The sequence below is a fragment of the Rhinopithecus roxellana genome, chromosome 19 (assembly GCF_007565055.1).
Source record: "Rhinopithecus roxellana isolate Shanxi Qingling chromosome 19, ASM756505v1, whole genome shotgun sequence".
NCBI classification, from domain to species: Eukaryota; Metazoa; Chordata; class Mammalia; order Primates; family Cercopithecidae; genus Rhinopithecus; species Rhinopithecus roxellana.
In genome coordinates, this window is record NC_044567.1 from 42197518 (window position 1) to 42218135 (window position 20618).

The following is a 20618-nucleotide window of genomic DNA, read 5'->3' on the forward strand; positions in this document are numbered from 1 at the left end:
TTAGGTTGCTAACTTAGTTCAATTAGTAAAAGAACAAGTATAGAATCTGGCATTTTAATAAACCAGTGGAACAATACTGGTGGTCTTAGAGGGGAGGCAAAAAATACCAGTTATGATAAAAATCATTAAAGCATTTTATTTACTTATTTTTAATTTAAAAAAAATTTTTTTTGAATTGGGGTCTCACTCTGTCACCCAGGCTGGAGTGAAGTGGGCCAATCATAGCTCACTGCATCCTTGAACTTCAGGGTTCAAGGAATCCTCCAGCCTCAGCCTCCAGAGTAGCTGAGACTACAGGCATGAACCACAATGCCTAGCCATTAAAGCAGTTTATTATTATTACATTTTAAAGACAGCGTCTCACTCTGTTGCCCAGGCTGGAGTGCAGTGGCTCAATAACAGCTCACTGCAGCCTCGACCTCCCAGGCTCAAGTGATCAATCCTCCCACCTCAGCATCCCAAGTAGCTGGAACTACAGGTGCATGCCATCAGGCACGGCTAATTTTTTAATTTTTTGTAGAGATGGGGTTTTGCCATGTTGCCCAGGCGTGCATATATGTATATATATATATACATACACACACACACACACACCCCTCAAACACACACACACATATATATATTGTTTTATATATATATTTTGAGACAGAGTTTTGCTCTTGTTGCCCAGGCTGGAGTGCAATGATGCGATCTTGGTTCAATACAACCTCCACCTCCCAGGTTCAAGCATTTCTCCGGCCTCAGCCTTCCGAGTGGCTGGGATTACAGGCATGCACCACCACACCCAGCTAATTTTGTATTTTTAGCAGAGATGGGGTTTCTCCATGTTCATCAGGCTGGTCTTGAACTCCTCAGGTGATCCGCCCACCTCAGCCTTGGCCTCCCAAAGTGTTGGGATTACATGTGTAAGCCACCATGCCTGGCCTATATTTTTTTCTTTTTTGAGACAGTCTTGCTTTGTCACCCAGGTTGGAGGGCAGTGGTGCAATCTCAGCTCACTGCAACCTCTGCCTCCTGGGTTCAAGTGATTTTCGTGCCTCAGCCTCCCAAGTAGCTGGGATTACAGGCATGTGTCACCATGGCCAGCTAATTTTCTTGTATTTTTAGGAGAGACCAGGTTTCGCCATGTTGGCCAGACTGGTCTTAAACTCCTGGCCTTAAGTGATCTACTTGTCCCAGCCTACCAAAGTGCTGGGATTACAGGTGTGAGTTACCGCCCCCAGCCTTCTTATATTAATATATTTTTAATTTTTTCTGGAGACAAAGTCTCACTATGTTGACCAGGCTGGTTTCAAAGTCGGCCTTAAACAGTCCTCCCACCTTGGCCTCCCAAACGCTAGGATTACAGGCATGAGCCACCATGCCCAGACCATTAAAACAGTTTAAAGAGTCACTTTTACAAGCAAAAACAATCAAATCAAATCAAATCAAATCAAACTATGATAATAAGGAAAAAAGAAACCACACCCCTAAACCCACATAGTTTTTTTTGTTTTTAATTCAGCGTCTTGCTCTGTCGCCCAGGCTGGAGTGCAATGGCGTGATCATAGCTCACTGTAGGTAACCCTGAACTCTTAGGCTCATGCAATCCTCCCACCTCAGCCTCCTGAGTAGTTAGGACTACAGGCATACACCACCATGTCTGACTGTTTTTTTTTTTTTTTTTTTGAGATGGAGTCTTACTCTGTCACCATACTGGAGTAGAGTGGCACAATCTCGGCTCACTGCAACCTCCACCTCCCAGGTTCAAGCAGTTCCCTTGCCTCAGCCTCCTGAGCAGCTGTCGGGACTACAGGCACGCACCATCACACCCAGCTAATTTTTGTATTTTTAGTAGAGGCGGGGTTTCACCATGTTGGCCAGGATGGTCTTGATCTCTTGACCTCATGATTCACCCGACTTGGCCTCCCAAAGTGCTGGGATTAAAGGCATGAGCCACCACGCCTGGCCTTAATTTTTTTTTTTTATTGTTGTTGTTATTAGGGAAGGGGTCTTGCTATGTTGACCAGGCTGGTCTCGAACTCCTGGTCTCAAGTAATCTTCCCGCTTCAGCTTCCCAAAGTGCTGGGCTTACAGGTATGAGCCAGCATACCTGCCATATTCTAGATTTAACAGCGAATTTTTACTGAGTAGTTATTACATGTGTGACAAGACCATTGCTAAATTATCTCATTTAATCCCTGGAGGAATCATAGGTACCATTATCATCCTTATTTCGAATAAGGAAACTGAAACTTAGAGCTAAGTTAAATAACTTCCTTAAAGCTATACAGCTAATAAAGATTCTAACCAGGTTCTTCCTTAATGATTCTAAAGGCTGAACTCCTAACAATGCTATTTCCACATTCTGTTTTATATTATCATAATTACAGCATACATAGTGTCATGTTTGGCTTCCTTCTCCCCCACTTACTGTTATTAAAAGCATGCTCCTATACTTATAGACCTCGAAATTACAATTTTTAAAGGCTATGTAATAGTGTGTTAGGTTAATATGCAGGTATTTCTCCTGAATTTTCCAAATGTCAAATGAACATAGCGTGGATGGTTTATGTTACAGAGACTTCTCACGGCCATAACTAGATGATGATGATGATGATGATGAAGGGGAATAAGCACCAAATGAATAAGAAAAAAGCACAACATATCTGCTTTATTTGAGTGGCTTTATATATCATTATAATTGTGTTATAGATGAAGAAAAGGTATTAAACACTATGCTAATGATAGTGAAAGTGAAAACAAAAGAAAGGCTATTTTGTAGTTAAAATAAAGTTGCTCAGTATTTAGAGTTACCTAAATACGTCAGCATTTAAACTCCTCCCAGTAAAAGCTTGCGAATCTGAATAATCCTCCTTTAAACACAATTTTTGATATGATTAAGTTTTTTAAGAATGTGACTACTGCAAAACAGCTGAACAGACAATACACATTTAAAAAAACAACACAAGGATCAACCAGATGTGGGAAAAAATAAAAAACAACACAAGGATCAACCAGATGTGGGAAAAAATAAAAAACAACACAAGGATCAACCAGATGTGGGAAAAAATAAAAAACAACACAAGGATCAACCAGATGTGGGAAAAAATAAAAAACAACACAAGGATCAACCAGATGTGGGAAAAAATAAGAAACAACACAAGGATCAACCAGATGTGGGAAAAAATAAAAAACAACACAAGGATCAACCAGATGTGGGAAAAAATAAAAAACAACACAAGGATCAACCAGATGTGGGAAAAAATAAAAAACAACACAAGTCTTATTAAGAACTGAGTTCTTAAAATATTACAGAGAACTTATCTATTGGAAGAGAAGGCAGTATTGGCAAGTTGATTGTTACGTCGGTCAGCAAAAGCTAGCACTATTTTTTTGGCCATCTTTCAGGCAATGTAACTACTACTGTAAAATGAGATATAATCCATTAAACAACATATTCACAAATCAAAAAATGTTTTAGTAATATAATGCTTCAGATTTAGAAGCAAATCAAATGATAAAACTCAACTGCTATAATTAACTCCAAAGATAACCATATATGACAAAAAAAGACCAAAAATTATGACTTCAGAATTATACTTTCTCTTGATATTTAAACTATTCAGTCAGTCCAGAAAAATACAATACATGCCAACAGTAAGTATGGTGTTGAGGCAGAAATAGGACCAAACTATTTCATATCTTATTCAGCTGATAACAATATGACCTAGGTAGTAATTTCCTATGTGCCTACTTATACACAAGCACAAAAAAGTAAAATAGAGACACTGCTAAATAAAAGGGTACACTAAGTTCTTAATAGTAACTCAATAAACTGGAACACTGTCAGAAAGCAGCAAGTAGTGAATGTTTTTTTCTATTATTCAATAAGTGAATTATGCTATTCCTTTCCAATTTCCCAAGCACTTTTTGTCCTAATCACCATTTTGGTGTTATAAGAGTAACAAATCAAGTAACAAAACTAAACAAACAAACAAACAAACAAAAAACAACTACAGTATCTGCAAAAGTTTGGTAGAAGGCTGAAACTGTTGAGTATAAGAATCTGGTATTCTATTATCATTAGTTAATTTCAGAGTTTGATAAAGACATACATTTCATAAGAAAACATTTTAGTGAGAAGTTATTGACCAGTATGCACCATCCCTAAGTATTAGTAACCAAATTCACGACAATAAAGAGCTATCTAACAAGAAAAATTAGTGAGTGCCAGCACCATCAGTAAGACTTTGTCTCTGCACTTCATTAGCACTCACCATGCATTATAATGTCTAGGATTAACTCTGATAGCATTTCGAAAACAAGCTAATGCTTTGTCCAATTCTTCAGTTAAGACAAACTCATGCCCTAACAGAGTATAGGCATAAGCATAATTTGGATCAACTTGGATAGCTCTCTGGAAGAATTTAATTGCAATATCATGTTCCCGTTGCAGACTGAAACAGTTCCCTGCAGCACACCAGGCCTTAAAAAATGGGAACAAAAACCAAACAGAATTAAAATTTTATTTTTTTCTAAAACCAAATCTATGACTAAAATCAAGCCTCAACTTAGAACAGAAAGACAAAAATAGAGCTTCAGTAGATAGTCAATTCTAATTATTCACAGATTCCAAATTTGTGAATTTGTCTGATTGCTAAAATTTATTTATAAAATCAAAATCAATACTCGTAGTCCTTTCATGGTCATCAAAAGGTATGTTCTCATTTGAGGTTGAATAATGTGACTCTACCTTCTTGTTTTAGCTCTCATGCAGAGATGACCAGGGGACAGAAACTCTGTGGGGTAGTTTAGTGTAGTGCAAGAAGCTTTGGCTCTGGGGACAGCTGGACAGAATTTGAATTCCAATGCTGGCACTTTTAAGTAGGGTGGCTTCAGGCAAGTCACCTCTGAACCTCATTCTCTCTCTTTTTTTTTTTTTTGAGATCTGATCTTGTTCTGTTGCCCAAGCTGAAGGGCAGTGGTGTGATCGTGGCTCAATGCAACCTCTGCCACCTAGGCTCAAGTGATCCTCCTGTCTCAGCCTCCTGAGCAGCTGGGACCACAGACAGGCGCCAGCCCCACACCTGGCTAATTTTTGTATTTTCTGTGGAGAAGGGTTTTGCCATGTTGCCCGGGCTGGTCTTGGAACTCCTGAGCTCAAGAAGTCCGCGTGCCTCAGCCTCCCGAAGTGCTGGGATTATAGGTGTCAGCCACCACGCCCAGCAGCATTCTCTCTTTTGTAAAGAAAACAGGATCTACCAGGATGAGTTGCTTTTAGGGTTTAAGATTATAATCCACAATCTATCTCTGTTTCAAACTCTCCATCACTCCTAGGAACATTGGTTCAGTAGCACTAATTTGGTGTTCATGTTGACTACAGAATTACCGCAAATAATGAGAATTGACTGTATTTAATTCTAAGCTTAGATATGTTACAAAAGTATCATTAAATATTTTTGAAATGCAATGAAATACAGTCTTACAAGATTAGAGCATGTAAATTAATTGCACCTATGTCTTACAATGACAATACTAGTTTATTTTAATTTAAAATTATTAAGTTTTGCCGGGCGCGGTGGCTCAAGCCTGTAATCCCAGCACTTTGGGAGGCTGAGACGGGCGGATCACGAGGTCAGGAGATCAAGACCATCCTGGCTAACATGGTGAAACCCCGTCTCTACTAAAAATACAAAAAACTAGCCGGGCGACCTGGCGGGCGCCTGTAGTCCCAGCTACTCGGGAGGCTGAGGCAGGAGAATGGCGTGAACCCGGGAGGCGGAGCTTGCAGTGAGCTGAGATCCGGCCACTGCACTCCAGCCTGGGCGACAGAGCAAGACTCCGTCTCAAAAAAAAAAAAAAAATAAAAAATAAAATAAAATAAAATTATTAAGTTTTTCAATCTATGTAACTTCTGCTCGATGAACTCTAATCTTGGTGACAACAGCTAATTTAACGTAGTCAAATCTTGATAAATCCTGAATGAAATATCTGCTTTGTGATTTTTCTATTTGTGAATCTGCACCGCACATTCTAGGACTCTCTCTTCCTCTCTGAGTCCCTGACTAGATAGAGAGAAAAAAAAAGAAATACTTGTGGGTGACACTAAACAGTGTTTGAATTGTTTGGTTCATCTCTATCTGTTGAGGGTGATCAAAAAGGTAACTATATAAGCAAAGTATTTTGGTTAACATACCTCTGGCGAATTTTTATCCATGTCTGTTAAGTCTTTTGACAGAACTGAAAGAACAACATCTTTTTGAAGATGCCAAAGTGTTGTAGAGTAGATTTCCATGCCTTCAACTCTGTAATTCTCAATCCTTCTAACCTCTTGAGAATATTCTTTCAGCCTGAAATAAAAAAAAAACTAGTAAGAGAAAATAAGTTGATATAATTTATATATATACACAGGGAAAGCCCTTGTCATTATCTTCACAAGATCTAAATGCTGCCTTGTATTATGGTTTTTATGTGAATGAGTATTAACACAAGGACAAATTGAGCAATCTACTATGGCAGGTCAAATACTGATGTAACCATATTGACAGTCAACCTAGTATTTATACACAAGTCATGGTAAGAATATGAACTTTGAAAGGGAAATTTGAGTTTCTACCAAAAAGACAGAAGAGAAATCTATACAAAGCTACAATTCAAAAGAAGAGTCAATATTTCCTTCTCAAAAACCACATTTCCAAGTGATTTTTTTGAACTATTTTTTTATTGAGAGGTTGTGCTAGAAAATTTAGAGGGAAAAAACAGGTTAAGCTGGCTATCAATCCTATGGTTATCAATCCTATTGAGCCCTGAATACACACACCAATATTGTGTCTGCTAGGAATTATAGGCCCTACCTATTAATTACCCTTTCCTTTGCATCTCTCTCTTGACTTCAGGGTCTCTCCTCAGCTGCCTGATCAATTTTTTTCCTCATGACATTCACAGCTCCCAGAACTGTGTTTCTCTCCCTCTAAAGTTTGAGGATTTAGGTTATATAAAATCAGTTTCCTAGTTTATCAATTTACCAAGTTCAAAATTCTCAGCTGCCAGAAAAGGTCTAGGTACTAAAAAAAAAGAAAGGAAAATAAATTCTCACAGTTTAGTTTAGAATAAGGAATATCTGGACTGTTATTAATGAAATGAATATGACAGAAAGTAACAGCATTTTAAAACTGAGTGCTTAATGCCAAGAAGTGGCCATATGATATCTGAGAATAGCTTAATGATTTGTAACTTCTTTTTTTTTTTTTTTTTTTTTTTGAGGCGGAGTCTCGCTCTGTCGCCCGGACTGGAGTGCAGTGGCCGGATCTCAGCTCACTGCAAGCTCCGCCTCCCGGGTTTACGCCATTCTCCTGCCTCAGCCTCCCGAGTAGCTGGGACTACAGGCGCCCGCTACCTCGCCGGGCTAGTTTTTGTATTTTTAGTAGAGACGGGGTTTCACCGTGTTAGCCAGGATGGTCTCGATCTCCTGACCTCGTGATCCGTCTGTCTCAGCCTCCCAAAGTGCTGGGATTACAGGCTTGAGCCACCGCGCCCGGCGATTTGTAACTTCTTTGCAATCTCTTAAAAGTTGTAAAGGTAAGTGTGCAGCCTTGACCTGCAGGACTCAAGTGATCCTCCCACTTCAGCCTCCCAAGTAGCTGGGACCACAGGTGAGTGCCACCACACCCAGCTAATTTTTTCATTTTTTGTAGAGACAGGATCTCACTATATTGGCCAGGCTGGTCTCCAACTCCTGAGCTCAAGTAATCCCCCTTCCTTGGCCTCCCAAAGTGCTAGTATTATAGGCTTCAGCCATCACACCTGGCCAAGATTTTCATGTAGGCATGGTAACAAGATAAAAGACCTATCAGCCAAATATATGGTTTCAAAGTTTTCAGAATCTGTTGCTTCCTTTGAAAAATGATTATGGCATTGACAAAAAGAAAAATGGGAAAAAACTCATGAAATTAAGTTGAAACACAGGCTTTCTTTAGTTAAATATTTGGGTCACCACTATAACTAGGGGAAACAATAAAATTCATTTATGTTAAAGTAGCTGTGAAACAATAAATTAGAAATAATTTTTTAAAGGGCTTTTCCAAACACAGTTCTTGCCTGTCTGTGTATATGCTATATACCAATAAAGGACCATAATTGAAACACGGGTTTTCTAGTAATGAATAAGACTTTCTGTCTTCAACTCTTTTTTCTGTACTATTCAAAATTAAGTTATATGAATAGGTATCCTCCGTATGTATTCTCTGCGACAAAGAACACCTTTCCTCTAGATCTTTGCATGGATCATAAAGGGAAGAGTAACGTTCCCTCTGAGGGCATAAAAACAAAAACAAAGCAAAACAAAAACACCATATTTCATTGTCCCCCAGTTTCCTCACCATGCTTCATTTTTCTTCATGACTTATTGCTACCTGTCCTTATACATTTATTGGCTTACAATTTGTCTGTTGCTAGAATGTAAGCTCCACAGAGGCAAGAAATTGTCTGACTAGCAGACTCTAGAAGACAGTCCAGGATATCATATGCACAGAAATATATACTGAATAAATGAACTGAAAGCAAATTAAGCAAAAAATGAATCATATGAACTTTAATCCATATTAGAGATATTTTATTAATATATAGGTTTCTAAAAGGTTTCTTGTTTTAAGTTGGGGGTGGAGAAAATGCTTTGGGAAGAACTGAGGGGTAATTTAAATTGGGAATTAGAATTTTCTTTGACTTTAGGTTAATCATTCTCTCCTTTTCTGGTATAGACAGATAACTTAAGCAACAAATTTAATTAAAATCCAAAGAGTAAAAGCCTTGTAATAAGGACATTGTGTCCTCAAACACAATTTTCTTCATGGCATTCTTCAAGTTTGTTTTTTTTTTTTTTTTTTTTTTTTTTTTTTTTTTTTTTTTTGAGGCGGAGTCTCGCTCTGTCGCCCGGACTGGAGTGCAGTGGCCAGATCTCAGCTCACTGCAAGCTCCGCCTCCCGGGTTTACGCCATTCTCCTGCCTCAGCCTCCCGAGTAGCTGGGACTACAGGCGCCCGCCACCTCGCCCGGCTAGTTTTTGTATTTTTAGTAGAGACGGGGTTTCACTGTGTTAGCCAGGATGGTCTCGATCTCCTGACCTCGTGATCCGCCCGTCTCGGCCTCCCAAAGTGCTGGGATTACAGGCTTGAGCCACCGCGCCCGGCCCATTCTTCAAGTTTATAAAACATATTTAATGTCAAAAATTCATCCCTGTAATTAACTCTGTATATTGTAGAAAAAATATAAATCCTATTACATGGCAAATATGTATTTTCAGATACAACTGAATAGGACACACTCTACTTAAGAATGTCTGGATGACTTGGGTCTCTACAAACCTATTCCAAGAAGTTGCAAAGAATTTAAATTACTCCTTAACACAAGTAACACAAGAAAGAACTGTATCTATACATTATAAATACGGACAAAATAAATACATAGACATTATATAATAAATACCGATCTTTTAGATCTAGCCTCCTCAAGCATGGGAATTTATTTTAATGAAATTGAAATTATCCCTAGAAAGGCATATATAACCATTTTCTATACTTACTTGCATGTACTCTGAAAGTTCAGAATAGGCCCTTCCAATCTGGCACAGTACCCAACCAGTACTGTAGTGGTGAGAAGGTAGATGGCTCAAAATATTTATAGCTTCTTTGCAGTTGTATGAACACAAAGCTAAATAACCTTTCCCCATTTCACGAAGAAGGCTCATCAAACCTTCTAGGAGAAAATAATACAGTAAACAAAGGAAAAAACGCAATAAAACTGTTTGGTTCTCTAGAAAAGGTAATTACAAACTAATCTATTAAAAATTCGAACATCTATATAGAAAACAATGAAGGTACTGTAAAGAACATAAAGAAATTTACTTAAAATAAGTACATAATAAAATATAAAGATAATATTAAGCATTTAAAACAGACCTGCTGCTGCTTTTTGTAGATTAAAAGCCTGAATCTGAGGTGTGATTGTGGATATTTTCCCTTCTGAAATGATGGAAGAGTCCAATTTTGTAATTTCCAGGCTATCATTTATGTTAGGTTGAGTTATTCCTCCTTTGTTGGTTTTACTTTTTGTTTTTCTGTTTGGGATTTTAGGTGGAAACTTCATTTTTAATTTTTTGCTATTCTCCTGTAAAAGGGGGGAAATTTCACACTTGTTACACTCATGTATTTTAGACTACTCCTCAGCCCTTTCTCCAGTATTAGATATAAAATAAATGTACAATCTTGATTAATTCTATATTTTTTTCAGAAGACAGTTTATAAAAACAAAGGTCTTCAAAGTCATTTAATTTTAAACACAGTAATTCTGAACATAAATTACATTAACTAATAGTGATTAAGGTGTGTCAGCATTAAGTGTAGCCCTCTTGTGAAAGTATATCAAACTCTCATTTATTATTTAAAAGTAAGAAAAAAAGTAGATGTAATTCTTGGCTCACTGCAACCCAACCTCTGCCTTCCGGGTTCAAGCGATTCTACTGCTTCAGCCTCCTGAGTAACTGGGATTATAGGCATAAGCCACCGCACCTGGCCTTTGTTTTGTTTTTTGAGACAGGGTCTTATTCTGTTGCCCGGGCTGGAGTGTAATGATGTAATCAGAGCTCACCACAACCTTGACTTCCCCAGGCTCAAGCGATCCTCCCACCATAGCCTCCCAAGCAGCTGGGATCAAAGAGTACCACCATCCCAGCTCATTATTTTTTTTTAGAGATGGGGTCTTGCTATGTTGACCATGCTGGTCTCGAGGTCCTAACCTCAATTGATCAGCCCACCTTGGTCTCCCACAGTGATAAGAATACAGGCGTCAGTCACTGTGTCTGCCAGGTCTCCAGTTTTTTTTAACTTCTATTTTTAAATAATTTTAGACTCACTCTTCTGCAAATAATAACATCTGACATAACCGTAGTATATCATCATATCCAGGAAACTGAAATTAGTACAATACTATCAACTAAAGACCTTATATGGATTTCATCAGTTTTTACATAAAACCGTGTGTTCGTGTGCATAGTTCTGAATGGATCTGTGTAATCAACCACCACAATCAGGATATAGGACTGTTGTACCATCACAACGAAATTCTTTTGTGCCATGATTTAATAGTAACATCCTTCCTAGAGGCCTAACTCTTAATAACTACTGATCTGTTGTCCACTACTATAATTTTGCCATTTCAAGATTATTCCTGTCATTTTTAACTTGAGAAAAAAATGTTTTAATTGAAAAAGAATATTATATAATATTTACCAAAGGACTAACTAACTTCACAAAAATTATAGATGTCCCTCTAACTTAAAACATTCTTAAATTTGAAATAGTCTCTTTATTAACTTTTTAGGAATGGAGTCATCAATGAACAGAAATTTCAGCAGGGGAAGCATTAAGTAAATGTGACATACAGAAATCTTTAAATTACCTTGGTTGTGGAGCTGTCACTAGTAAAGAGTCGTGAACTTCTTCGAGGCAGTGCGTTTGGGGGAGATGCAATAGTGGGGCTCAATACCTGAGGTGTTGTACAAAAAAAAATTATAAAGGAAGACATTAATATTTTACTTGATTTATGACCATTAACTGTTGTTTCAATTCAGGTATATTTTAAAAATACACATTAATTATGTAAGTACTCTAAAGTTGATGATTTTGATCAGTTCTTTTCGTGGTTTCTCTATGAAAACACAGTATTTACAAATGAGGAACTCAGACTGGCTTTCCTGCTTCTCAGCTTGCAGACGGCCTCTTGTGGGACTTCAGCTTATGATCATAAGTCAGTACTCCTTAATAAACTTTCCTTCATATAAAAAATAAATAAAAATAAAATGACTCGTTACTACAAAATAGTAAAGATCATATCACAGATCTTCACTCTCTCTGAAATTGTTAATTTGAACTAAAAATAATCCTCAAAATTCTGGATCAATAAATGATAAGCCCATCTATAAATCAATTATTTTTACCCTTCATTTGCAACTACAACAAATTAGAGAAAAAAGAAAAGACAGTTGGGCAAACAGTCTTAAATGTGGGGTATCTGTCAACAAATACCACTAGAACAAATGATATTTGAGAAGTCATCTCCCTGTAAATTCAAACAACTACATCAAAGGTTTATTCTGTTTAGAGCAAAAGGAGCCTCTCTGTACATTTTCACTTTAAAGGCAAACCCTGAGATATGAGAATTTCAATCTTAGGAGCAAGCAAACCTAAAATCTGAAACAATTGAGAATTGACAGTGGGTAAACTTACGGACTAAACTATCTAAACTTTGTAATTTATGGGAAATCCTACTAGCTACCTGAGTCTGGGTCAAAGAATTTCAGAAAATAAAAAGAGATATATATTTTCATCTTTTAACATATGTACATATATAATATGTATACATACCTCTATATATGCATGTGTGTCTATGTCTCACACACACACGAATCCTTTTAATCTGCATCTGATAAACTAGGAGTTTGATAACGAAAGGCTTCCAAAGTTCAAAATCAGACTTCACTTTATGTGGAGCAAATGACACACAACCTTTTTTTGGATGATTTAGCTAAAAGTACTATGCCATTCTAACAATCTCTAAAAGAACTTCTAAATAGAAAGAACAGACTTCTGCCAGTCATGACAGAGTAATATGGAATACACTTAGTCTCCCATTTCAGATAACTACAAATTGAACCAAATATATGGAACAATGGTTTTCAGACACTGGACAACTGGCAAAACATTTCTGAGGACAGCTCTAGGGCCACCCCGTGCAGGAAAAAAGAATGTAAATAGAGCTCAGTGGTCCCACTGTGTTGAAAAGAAAATGTTGAGGATTTGAGAAAAGTCAAAGCAGCCAGAATTTGAAGGCAGAGCACCAGAGAGAAGAACGAGCTACAAAGAGGGGACCTACAAAGATCTGCAGAGGGCTTCCCTGGGCTCTTCAGTTGAAAACTGCTCAGTGTAGGTGTTTGAGTGTTAAATAATAAAGAATCTGTCTGGTCCACGCCCCAGGCTCCTGAGATCTACTAAGTTCTTGGAATTGCTCAAGTGACAGGGATGTCTTTGTTATTCATTGTGAGCTCCTGGGACCCTGGCTGAATTTATGCTAATGAAGTAACTCCTAGGTAGTTTCTGGACGGGGGCTGGCCATGCTGTAAAGGTCAGTCATGTGGCCGGGCGCGCTGGCTCACGCATGTAATCCCAGCATTTTGGCAGGCCGAGGCAGGCAGATCACGAGGTCAAGAGATTGAGATCATCCTGGCCAACATGGGGAAACCCCGTCTCTACCAAAAATACAAAAATTAGCTGGGCATGATGGCGGGTGCCTGTAATCCCAGTCACTCAGGAGGCTGAGGCAGGAGAATCACTTGAACCCGGGAGGTGGAGGTTGCAGTGAGCCAAGATCGTGCCTTTGCATTCCAGCCTGGGCGACAAGAGTGAAACTCTGTCTCAAAAAAGAAAAAGTCAACCATGTGATTATAGGGCTGGGGCTTTGAGCCAGCAACACCAGCCTGACCTCGTCCAGGAAGGAAATTGAGTTCAATCATGTGGCCAATGATTCCATCAATCATGCCTACATAATTTAAAAATCCTAATAAAAATTTTGAACACCAAAACTTGGCTAAAATTCTTGGTTTGTAAACATACTGATGCACTGGGAGGGCGAGTCCACAAAGAAGACATGAAAGCTCTGTATCAAGACCCTCCCATATCTAATCCTATGGATCTCCTAATTGTGTCATCTATAATAAAACTGTAATCCTAAGTATAGCACTTTCCTGGACTCTGTGAGGTGCTCTAGCAAATTACTGAATGTAAGAGGGTAGTAGGAATTCTTAAATTTGTAACCAGTTGGTCAGAAATGTGGGCGGCCTGGGGAACCCAGAACCTGCAACTGGGCAGTTCAGACAGTTCTTGTTGGGGTCAGTGATCTTAACCTGTGGTGTTTGTGCTAAGTCTGGGTAGTTAGCATCAGAATTACATTATAGTACTATAGTGAAGAAACTACCCAAAGCTGGGGAAAGTATTACTGAAAAGAAGTAGACAGAATAATTACTAGATCTCACTCCAAGCTGGGAATAGCTCATACTTTCAATAGGCAGAGTGAAGAAACTCATACTAAACAGGTTTCTGAGGAGAGTACCCAAAGGGCACTTCCTCAATGGTTGGACAAGGTTAGTCCAGACTAAGGCTACTTTTGTCTGGACAAAGTTCAAAAGGTAAGACCTGAAGGGATCAAGCTGTTTCCAAGCAACTTTACTGCATCTCAGAGTAAAACTTTAAAATACCTAAAGGAATACAAAAATATCTAGTAATCAACAATGTAAAATTTATAGCCAGGCACGGTGGCTCACACCTGTAATCCCAACAACTCGGGTGGCTGAGGTGGGAGGAATGCTTGAGGCCAGAAGTTTGAGAACAGGCTGAGCAACACAGCAAAATCCCATCTCTGCAAAACCAAAAAAATAATTAGCCACATGTGGCACGTGCCTATAGTTCCAGCTACCCGGAAAGCTGAAGTGGGGAGGACCTCTTGGGCCCAGGAGTTTGAGGCTGCAATGAGCTATGATCACACCACTGTACTCTAGCCTGGGCGTCAGAGTAAAAGACCCTGTCTCAAAGAAAAAAAGTAAAATTTATAATAACTGACATCCAATTAAAAAATACTAGGCATACAAAGTAGCAGAAAAATAAAATCTACAATGAAGAGGAAAAGTAATATAAGAAACACTTAGAAATAACAAAGTAACAGACTTAGTAGACAAAAGAGTAAAAAAATACAAATATATCCTATACGTTCAAAAACATAGAAGAGGCTAGATGAAGTGGCTCATGTCTGTCAGCCCAGCACTTTGGGAGGCCAAGCCAGGACTGCTTCAGTCCAGGAGGTCAAGATCAGCCTGGACAGCATAGCAAAACCTTGTCTCACAGAGAGCTTATCCTTGTCTCTACAAAAAAATAAAAATAAAAATAATTAGCCACATGTGGTGGCATGTGCCTGTAGTCCTAGCTACTCAGGAGGCTAACGCAAGAGAATCACTTGGGCCAAGGAGTTTGAGGCTACAGTGAGCCATAGTAGTGTCACTGCACTCCAGCCTGGGTGACAGTGAGACCCTGTCTCAAAAAAAAAAAAAAAAAAGGCTGGGCGCAGTGGCTCACACCTGTAATCCCAGCACTTTGGGAGGCCAAGGTGGGTGTATCACGATGTCAGGAGTTTGAGATCAGCCTGACCAACATGGTGAAACCTCATCTCTCCTAAAAATACAAAAATTAGCAGGGCGTGGTGGCACATGCCTGTAATCCCAGCTACTCAGGAGGCTGAGGCAGGAGAATCGCTTGAACCCAGCAGGCAGAGGGTGCAGTAAGCCAGACTATGCCATTGCACTCCAGCCTGGGCAACAGAGCAAGACTCCGTCTCAAAGAAAAAAGAAAACTAAATCAATCTAGAGATGAAAGAAGAATGTCTGAAACAAAAACAAAAACAAAAAACCCAACAACATTGGATGTGGTTAATAACAGGTCTGACACTGCTGAAGAAAGACTAATTACAAGACATAGCAATAAACACTATCCAAAATGAAACACGGAGATGAGAAAGACTGGAAACAAAAATGACGAGAGTATTAGTGAGCTGTGGGACAATTTCAAGGAATCTAATATACAAGTACTTGGAGTCCCAGAGGGAGAGATAAGACATGCACATAATATTTGAAGAAATAATGCCCCCAATTTAGCCAACTGTTATGAAAACTATAAATCCACAGATCTAAGAAGCTCAATGAATCCAAAGGCCGAGAAACAAGAAAACTACACTAGAGCACATCATAATCGCATTGCTTAAAATCAGCGATTAAAAACAAAACCTTGAAACAGAGAAAAGACATATTACTACATACAGAGGAACAAAAATGAGATTGACAGCAGATTTCTTGTCAGAAACAATATAAGCCAAAAAACCAGTAAAGTAACATTCCTAAAAAAATTGTCAATTAGAAATTCTTGGCCAGGTGTGGCAGCTGACACCTGTAACTTCAGCACTTTGGGAGGCCGAGATGGGCGGATCACCTGAGGTCAGGAATTCAAGACTAGCCTGGCCAACATGGTGAAAGCTGATCTCTACTAAAAATACAAAAATTAGCTGAGCATGATAGCGCATGCCTGTAATCCCAGCTATTCGGGAGGCCATGGCAGGAGAATCGCTTGAACTCGGTGAGCAGAGGTTGCAGTGAGCCAGGATTGCGCCACAGAACTCCAGTCGAGGCAACAAGCAAGACTCTGTTTCAAAAAAAAAAAGTAATTCTTACCTGGTAAAAATATTGTTCAAAAACAAAGATGAAATCAGAACTTTTTTTCTTATCCACAAAAGCTGAAGAAATTCATTACCGGCTGACTCGTACTATAAGAAATGGTAAAAAGGCCAGGTGCGGTGGCTCATGACTGTAAATTCTAGCACTTGGGGAGGCCCAGGCGGGAGGATCATGAGGTCAAGAGATCAGGACCATCCCGGCCAACATGGTGAAACCTCGTCTCTACTAAAAATTCAAAAATTAGCTGGGCATGGTGGCGTGCACCTGTAGTCCCAGCTACTCGGGAGGCTGAGGCAGGAGAATTGCTTTAACCCGGGAGGCAGAAGTTGCAGTGAGCCGAGATTGCGCCACTGCACTCCAGCCTGGCGACAGAGTGAGACTCCATCTCAAAAAAAAAAAAAAAAAAAAAAAAAAAAAAGAAATGTTAAAAAGAAGTCCTTCAACATGAAGGAAAATGGTTTCAGATCGAAATCTGGATCTATAGAAGTAACAGGCACCAGAAATATTAGTTATGTTTGTAAATATAAAATAGACTTCTTTTTCTCATTTAAAAAAATTTCAGCCAGGCATGGTGGCTCACACCTGTAATCCCAGCACTTTGGGAGGCCGAGGCAGGTGGATCACTTGAGGTCAGGAGTTCGAGGCCAGCCTGGCCAATATGGTGAAACCTTGTCTCTACTAAAAATACAAAAATTAGCCGGGCGTGGTGGCGCATGCCTGTAATCCCAGCTACATGGGAGGCTGAGGCAGTAGAGTTGCTTGAACCGGGGAGGTGGAGGTTACAGTGAGTCAAGATTGCACCATTGTGCTACAGCCTGGGTGACAGAGCGAAACTCCGTCTAAAAAACAAAAACAAAATAAAAAAACCTCTATAAAAGATAACTGTTTAAGGCGGAAACCACAACCACAATAAGGCACTGGGGGTTTATAACATACACAGAAATTAAATATATTACGACTATCCCTCTCATAAAGACTAAGAGAGGAGCATGAAAGAATACTATTGTAAGATTCTATACTATACATGAAATGGTCTATTATTTGAAAGCAAACCTTGATAAATTAAAATGTATACTACAAACTCCAAACAACCTCTAAAATGGCAAAATAAAGAGCAATTGCTAATAAGGCAATATTGAATTGTAACTCCCCAAAAGATATGTTGAAGCCCTAAGCCCCAATACATGTCAATGTGATTTTATTTGGAAATCTGGTTTTTGCAGATGTCATTGAGTTAAGCTGTGGATATCTGGGTTGACCCTAATCCAATATAACTGTTGTCTTTACAAGAAGAGAGATATTTAGATAGAGAAATACACATGGAAGATGACCATGTGAAGACAGAGGTAGATACAGTAGAGTTATACTGTTACATGCTAAAGAACACCTGGAGTTATCAGAAGCTGGACGAGGCAAGGAAAAATCCTCCTCTAGAGATTCTGGAAAGGGTACAACTCTGCCAACACCTTGACTTTGGACTTATGGCTTTACAACCGTAAGATAATAAGTATCTGTTGTTTTAAGATACTAAGTTGTGGTACTTTATTATGGCAGCCCTAGAAAACTAATATAGGCAATTAAGGAGATAAAATGGAATCAACAATACAAAGAATACAAAATTATTAAGAGTGGATGTTGGTCAGGCGCGGTGGCTCATGCCTGTAATCCCAGCACTTTGGGAGGCTGAGGCGGGGGGATCACCTGAGGTTGGGAGTTCGAGACCAGCCTGACCAACATGGAGAAACCCTGTCTTTACTAAAAATACAAAATTAGCTACGTGTGGTGACGCATGCTTGTAATCCCAGCTACTCAGGAGGCTGAGGCAGGAGAATCACTTGAACCCGGGAGGCAGAGGTAGTGGTGGGCCGAGATCACACCATTGCACTCCAGCCTAGGCAACAAGAGTGAAACTCCGTCTCCGAAAATAAATAAATAAATAAATAATAAATAAATAAAGAGATGATGTTTATTAGTGTAAGTCTATTTGTTTGACTCTACGTGAAATGTACAAATCAGAAATTATTTTTACATATAATGTTGTTTTGCAGGAGGCTTCAAGTTCCTTCTCACAACAGAGTCTCAGGCAATCACTGCAAGCTGGCACTCAAGGGAATTAGACTTACCATTCTGGGAGCAGTACAGGAGCATAGAGGTCTTTTAGATAGTCAAGGAGGCATATGCAAACCTGTGTCTGTTTTAAAATTTAGGTACATGTTCACAATTTTAGAAAAGAGAAAGAAAACTGTATCTTTCTTTTAAAATGTTAGCTATAATCTACTGAGTCCTTGAATAAGCAAAAGAAAATCCTATCTCACACCATTACTGTGTGGAAACGGATTTATTATTTAAAGGTTTATTTGTCTGTTACTTTTATAATCTGTTTATAGACATGCGTAATGTGGGAATGGGAGTATGAAACCTATCTGTAGCTAAACTATAGAGAGGGTCATATGCATAAGAAAATTACAAATCCATGAGGCAATCAGAGTAGACTAAAACGCTGCTTTAGTTAAGCATTGTCTTCTGTGCATTACAAAACTCAACTCAAAATTACACTAGTGTTATGAGAGGTTTCAAATTTTACATATTCAAAATTTACAGTAGTTATTCTAGAATCCATGAGAGTCACTATCTGCCTAAATTGAAGAAATATAAGGAATCAAGTTTTATGGCAAGAAAAGCTGAATAATTACAATGATAAATACCTTGTTTGTGGACCAGAACTTTGTGTTTGTGCAAGAATTGGAGTTACCTCTCGGCTATTTCCACTCTGTGAGAAGACAGACTTTGTTCCAGTTTGGCCGATTCTGGCAACAGACTGTAAAACACAAAAAGTCTAAGGTTTGTGAATTACAGGCTGCACTGTAAATGATAAGACACCACAACGCTCCCATCTACATTTTCTCAATACACGCAGCCATAATATACTGTCACCTTAAAGATAAACTATTTATATCATTATTGTTGGTTATTGTTACATTAGTATGAACATTAGTCTATTTCCTTGTTTTAACCTCAGAGTATTTTTACCTCTATAATATGTTTTCATCTTTTGCTTTTAGTTTCAAAGGCTAAAAATCCCCAGAAGCTATTCTTTTCATCTCATTGTGACCATCCTCCATTTATTATATACCTTCTCTATTTGGGGCTAAGTACTAAAAAATTTTAAGACAGCTAAATTCTCAAGATTTATGATTTATCTCATTATACACAGAAAAAATAATGATACAATAATATTTTATACTCCTTTGGCACTTGGCAACAGTTCTAGAGGAGTTCAGAGGAGTAGATTTTAAAAAACAACCATCTGATTACTTTCCAAAATCTAAGGATATTGTTTTTTTTTTTTTTTTTTTTTTTTTGAGACGGAGTCTTGCTCTGTCGCCCAGGTTGGAGTGCAGTGGCCGGATCTCAGCTCACTGCAAGCTCTGCCTCCCGGGTTTACGCCATTCTCCTGCCTCAGCCTCCCGAGTAGCTGGGACTACAGGCGCCGGCCACCATGCCCGGCTAGTTTTTTTGTATTTTTTTAGTAGAGACGGGGTTTCACCGTGTTAGCCAGGATGGTCTCGATCTCCTGACCTTGTGATCCGCCCGTCTCAGCCTCCCAAAGTGCTGGGATTACAGGCTTGAGCCATCGCGCCCGGCCAGGATATTGTTCTTTAGACTTAATATTGCTTAATTTTTCTAATCTTTCATTAATTGGTCTCTGTTCCCTTGGAGAAAAAGTCTTTGCTTGGCTCTTCAGTCTTCTCTAATTTATTCCCTTATTTCTATTCATTTCCACCATCTAGCTTCTTTAAATGATCTATGACTATTGTATTAGTGCACTGCTTCTCTCCTTTGGCTACCTGAGAATTTTCTTCAGAACTTACTATTATCCTGATATCCTGTACATAATCCTCAAACTGCATATTATAAATAATCACTAATAATCACTGTCTCATCAGATATGAAAACCTTATTTTAGCCTTTCCCACATTCAACATCACTGATTGTGCCCTACTTTTTGAAACTTTGTGTTACTTCCAAAACATTACATTATTTGTCCTGCCACTTCATTTGCTGGCCCTTTATCCTTCTCCTATTTTTAAATTAGGTTTACGCTGTTCTCCTTAGCTACTCTTTCTTTCCCTAGGAGAGCCTGGTCATTTTAATAGCTTCAATTATTATTTCTATCAGCAGCTCACATTTTTTCCTTTTTGACTAACCTCCTACTGAATATTTTCACCTACTGTACCACCACTTCAAAATAAAACTTCATAAGCCTTTCTCCACCTTTTCCAAATTGGAATCACTACATTCATCCAAGGCACAAA

General features: G+C 38.7%; 1 protein-coding gene across 1 annotated transcript in view; it reads right to left on the reverse strand.

Moving 5' to 3' along the window:
* The window catches only part of LOC104679571 (cell division cycle protein 27 homolog), a 35883-nt gene extending 16842 nt beyond the window's left edge, over window positions 1–19041 (reverse strand). Inside the window, 7 exon segments of the mRNA XM_030922724.1 lie at window positions 4260–4468; window positions 6179–6313; window positions 6315–6332; window positions 9559–9728; window positions 9935–10142; window positions 11433–11532; window positions 19008–19041. Coding sequence (XP_030778584.1) covers window positions 4260–4468; window positions 6179–6313; window positions 6315–6332; window positions 9559–9728; window positions 9935–10121 — 719 coding nt within the window. The 5' untranslated portion in view covers window positions 10122–10142; window positions 11433–11532; window positions 19008–19041.
* Window positions 19042–20618: the final 1577 nt, after the last annotated feature.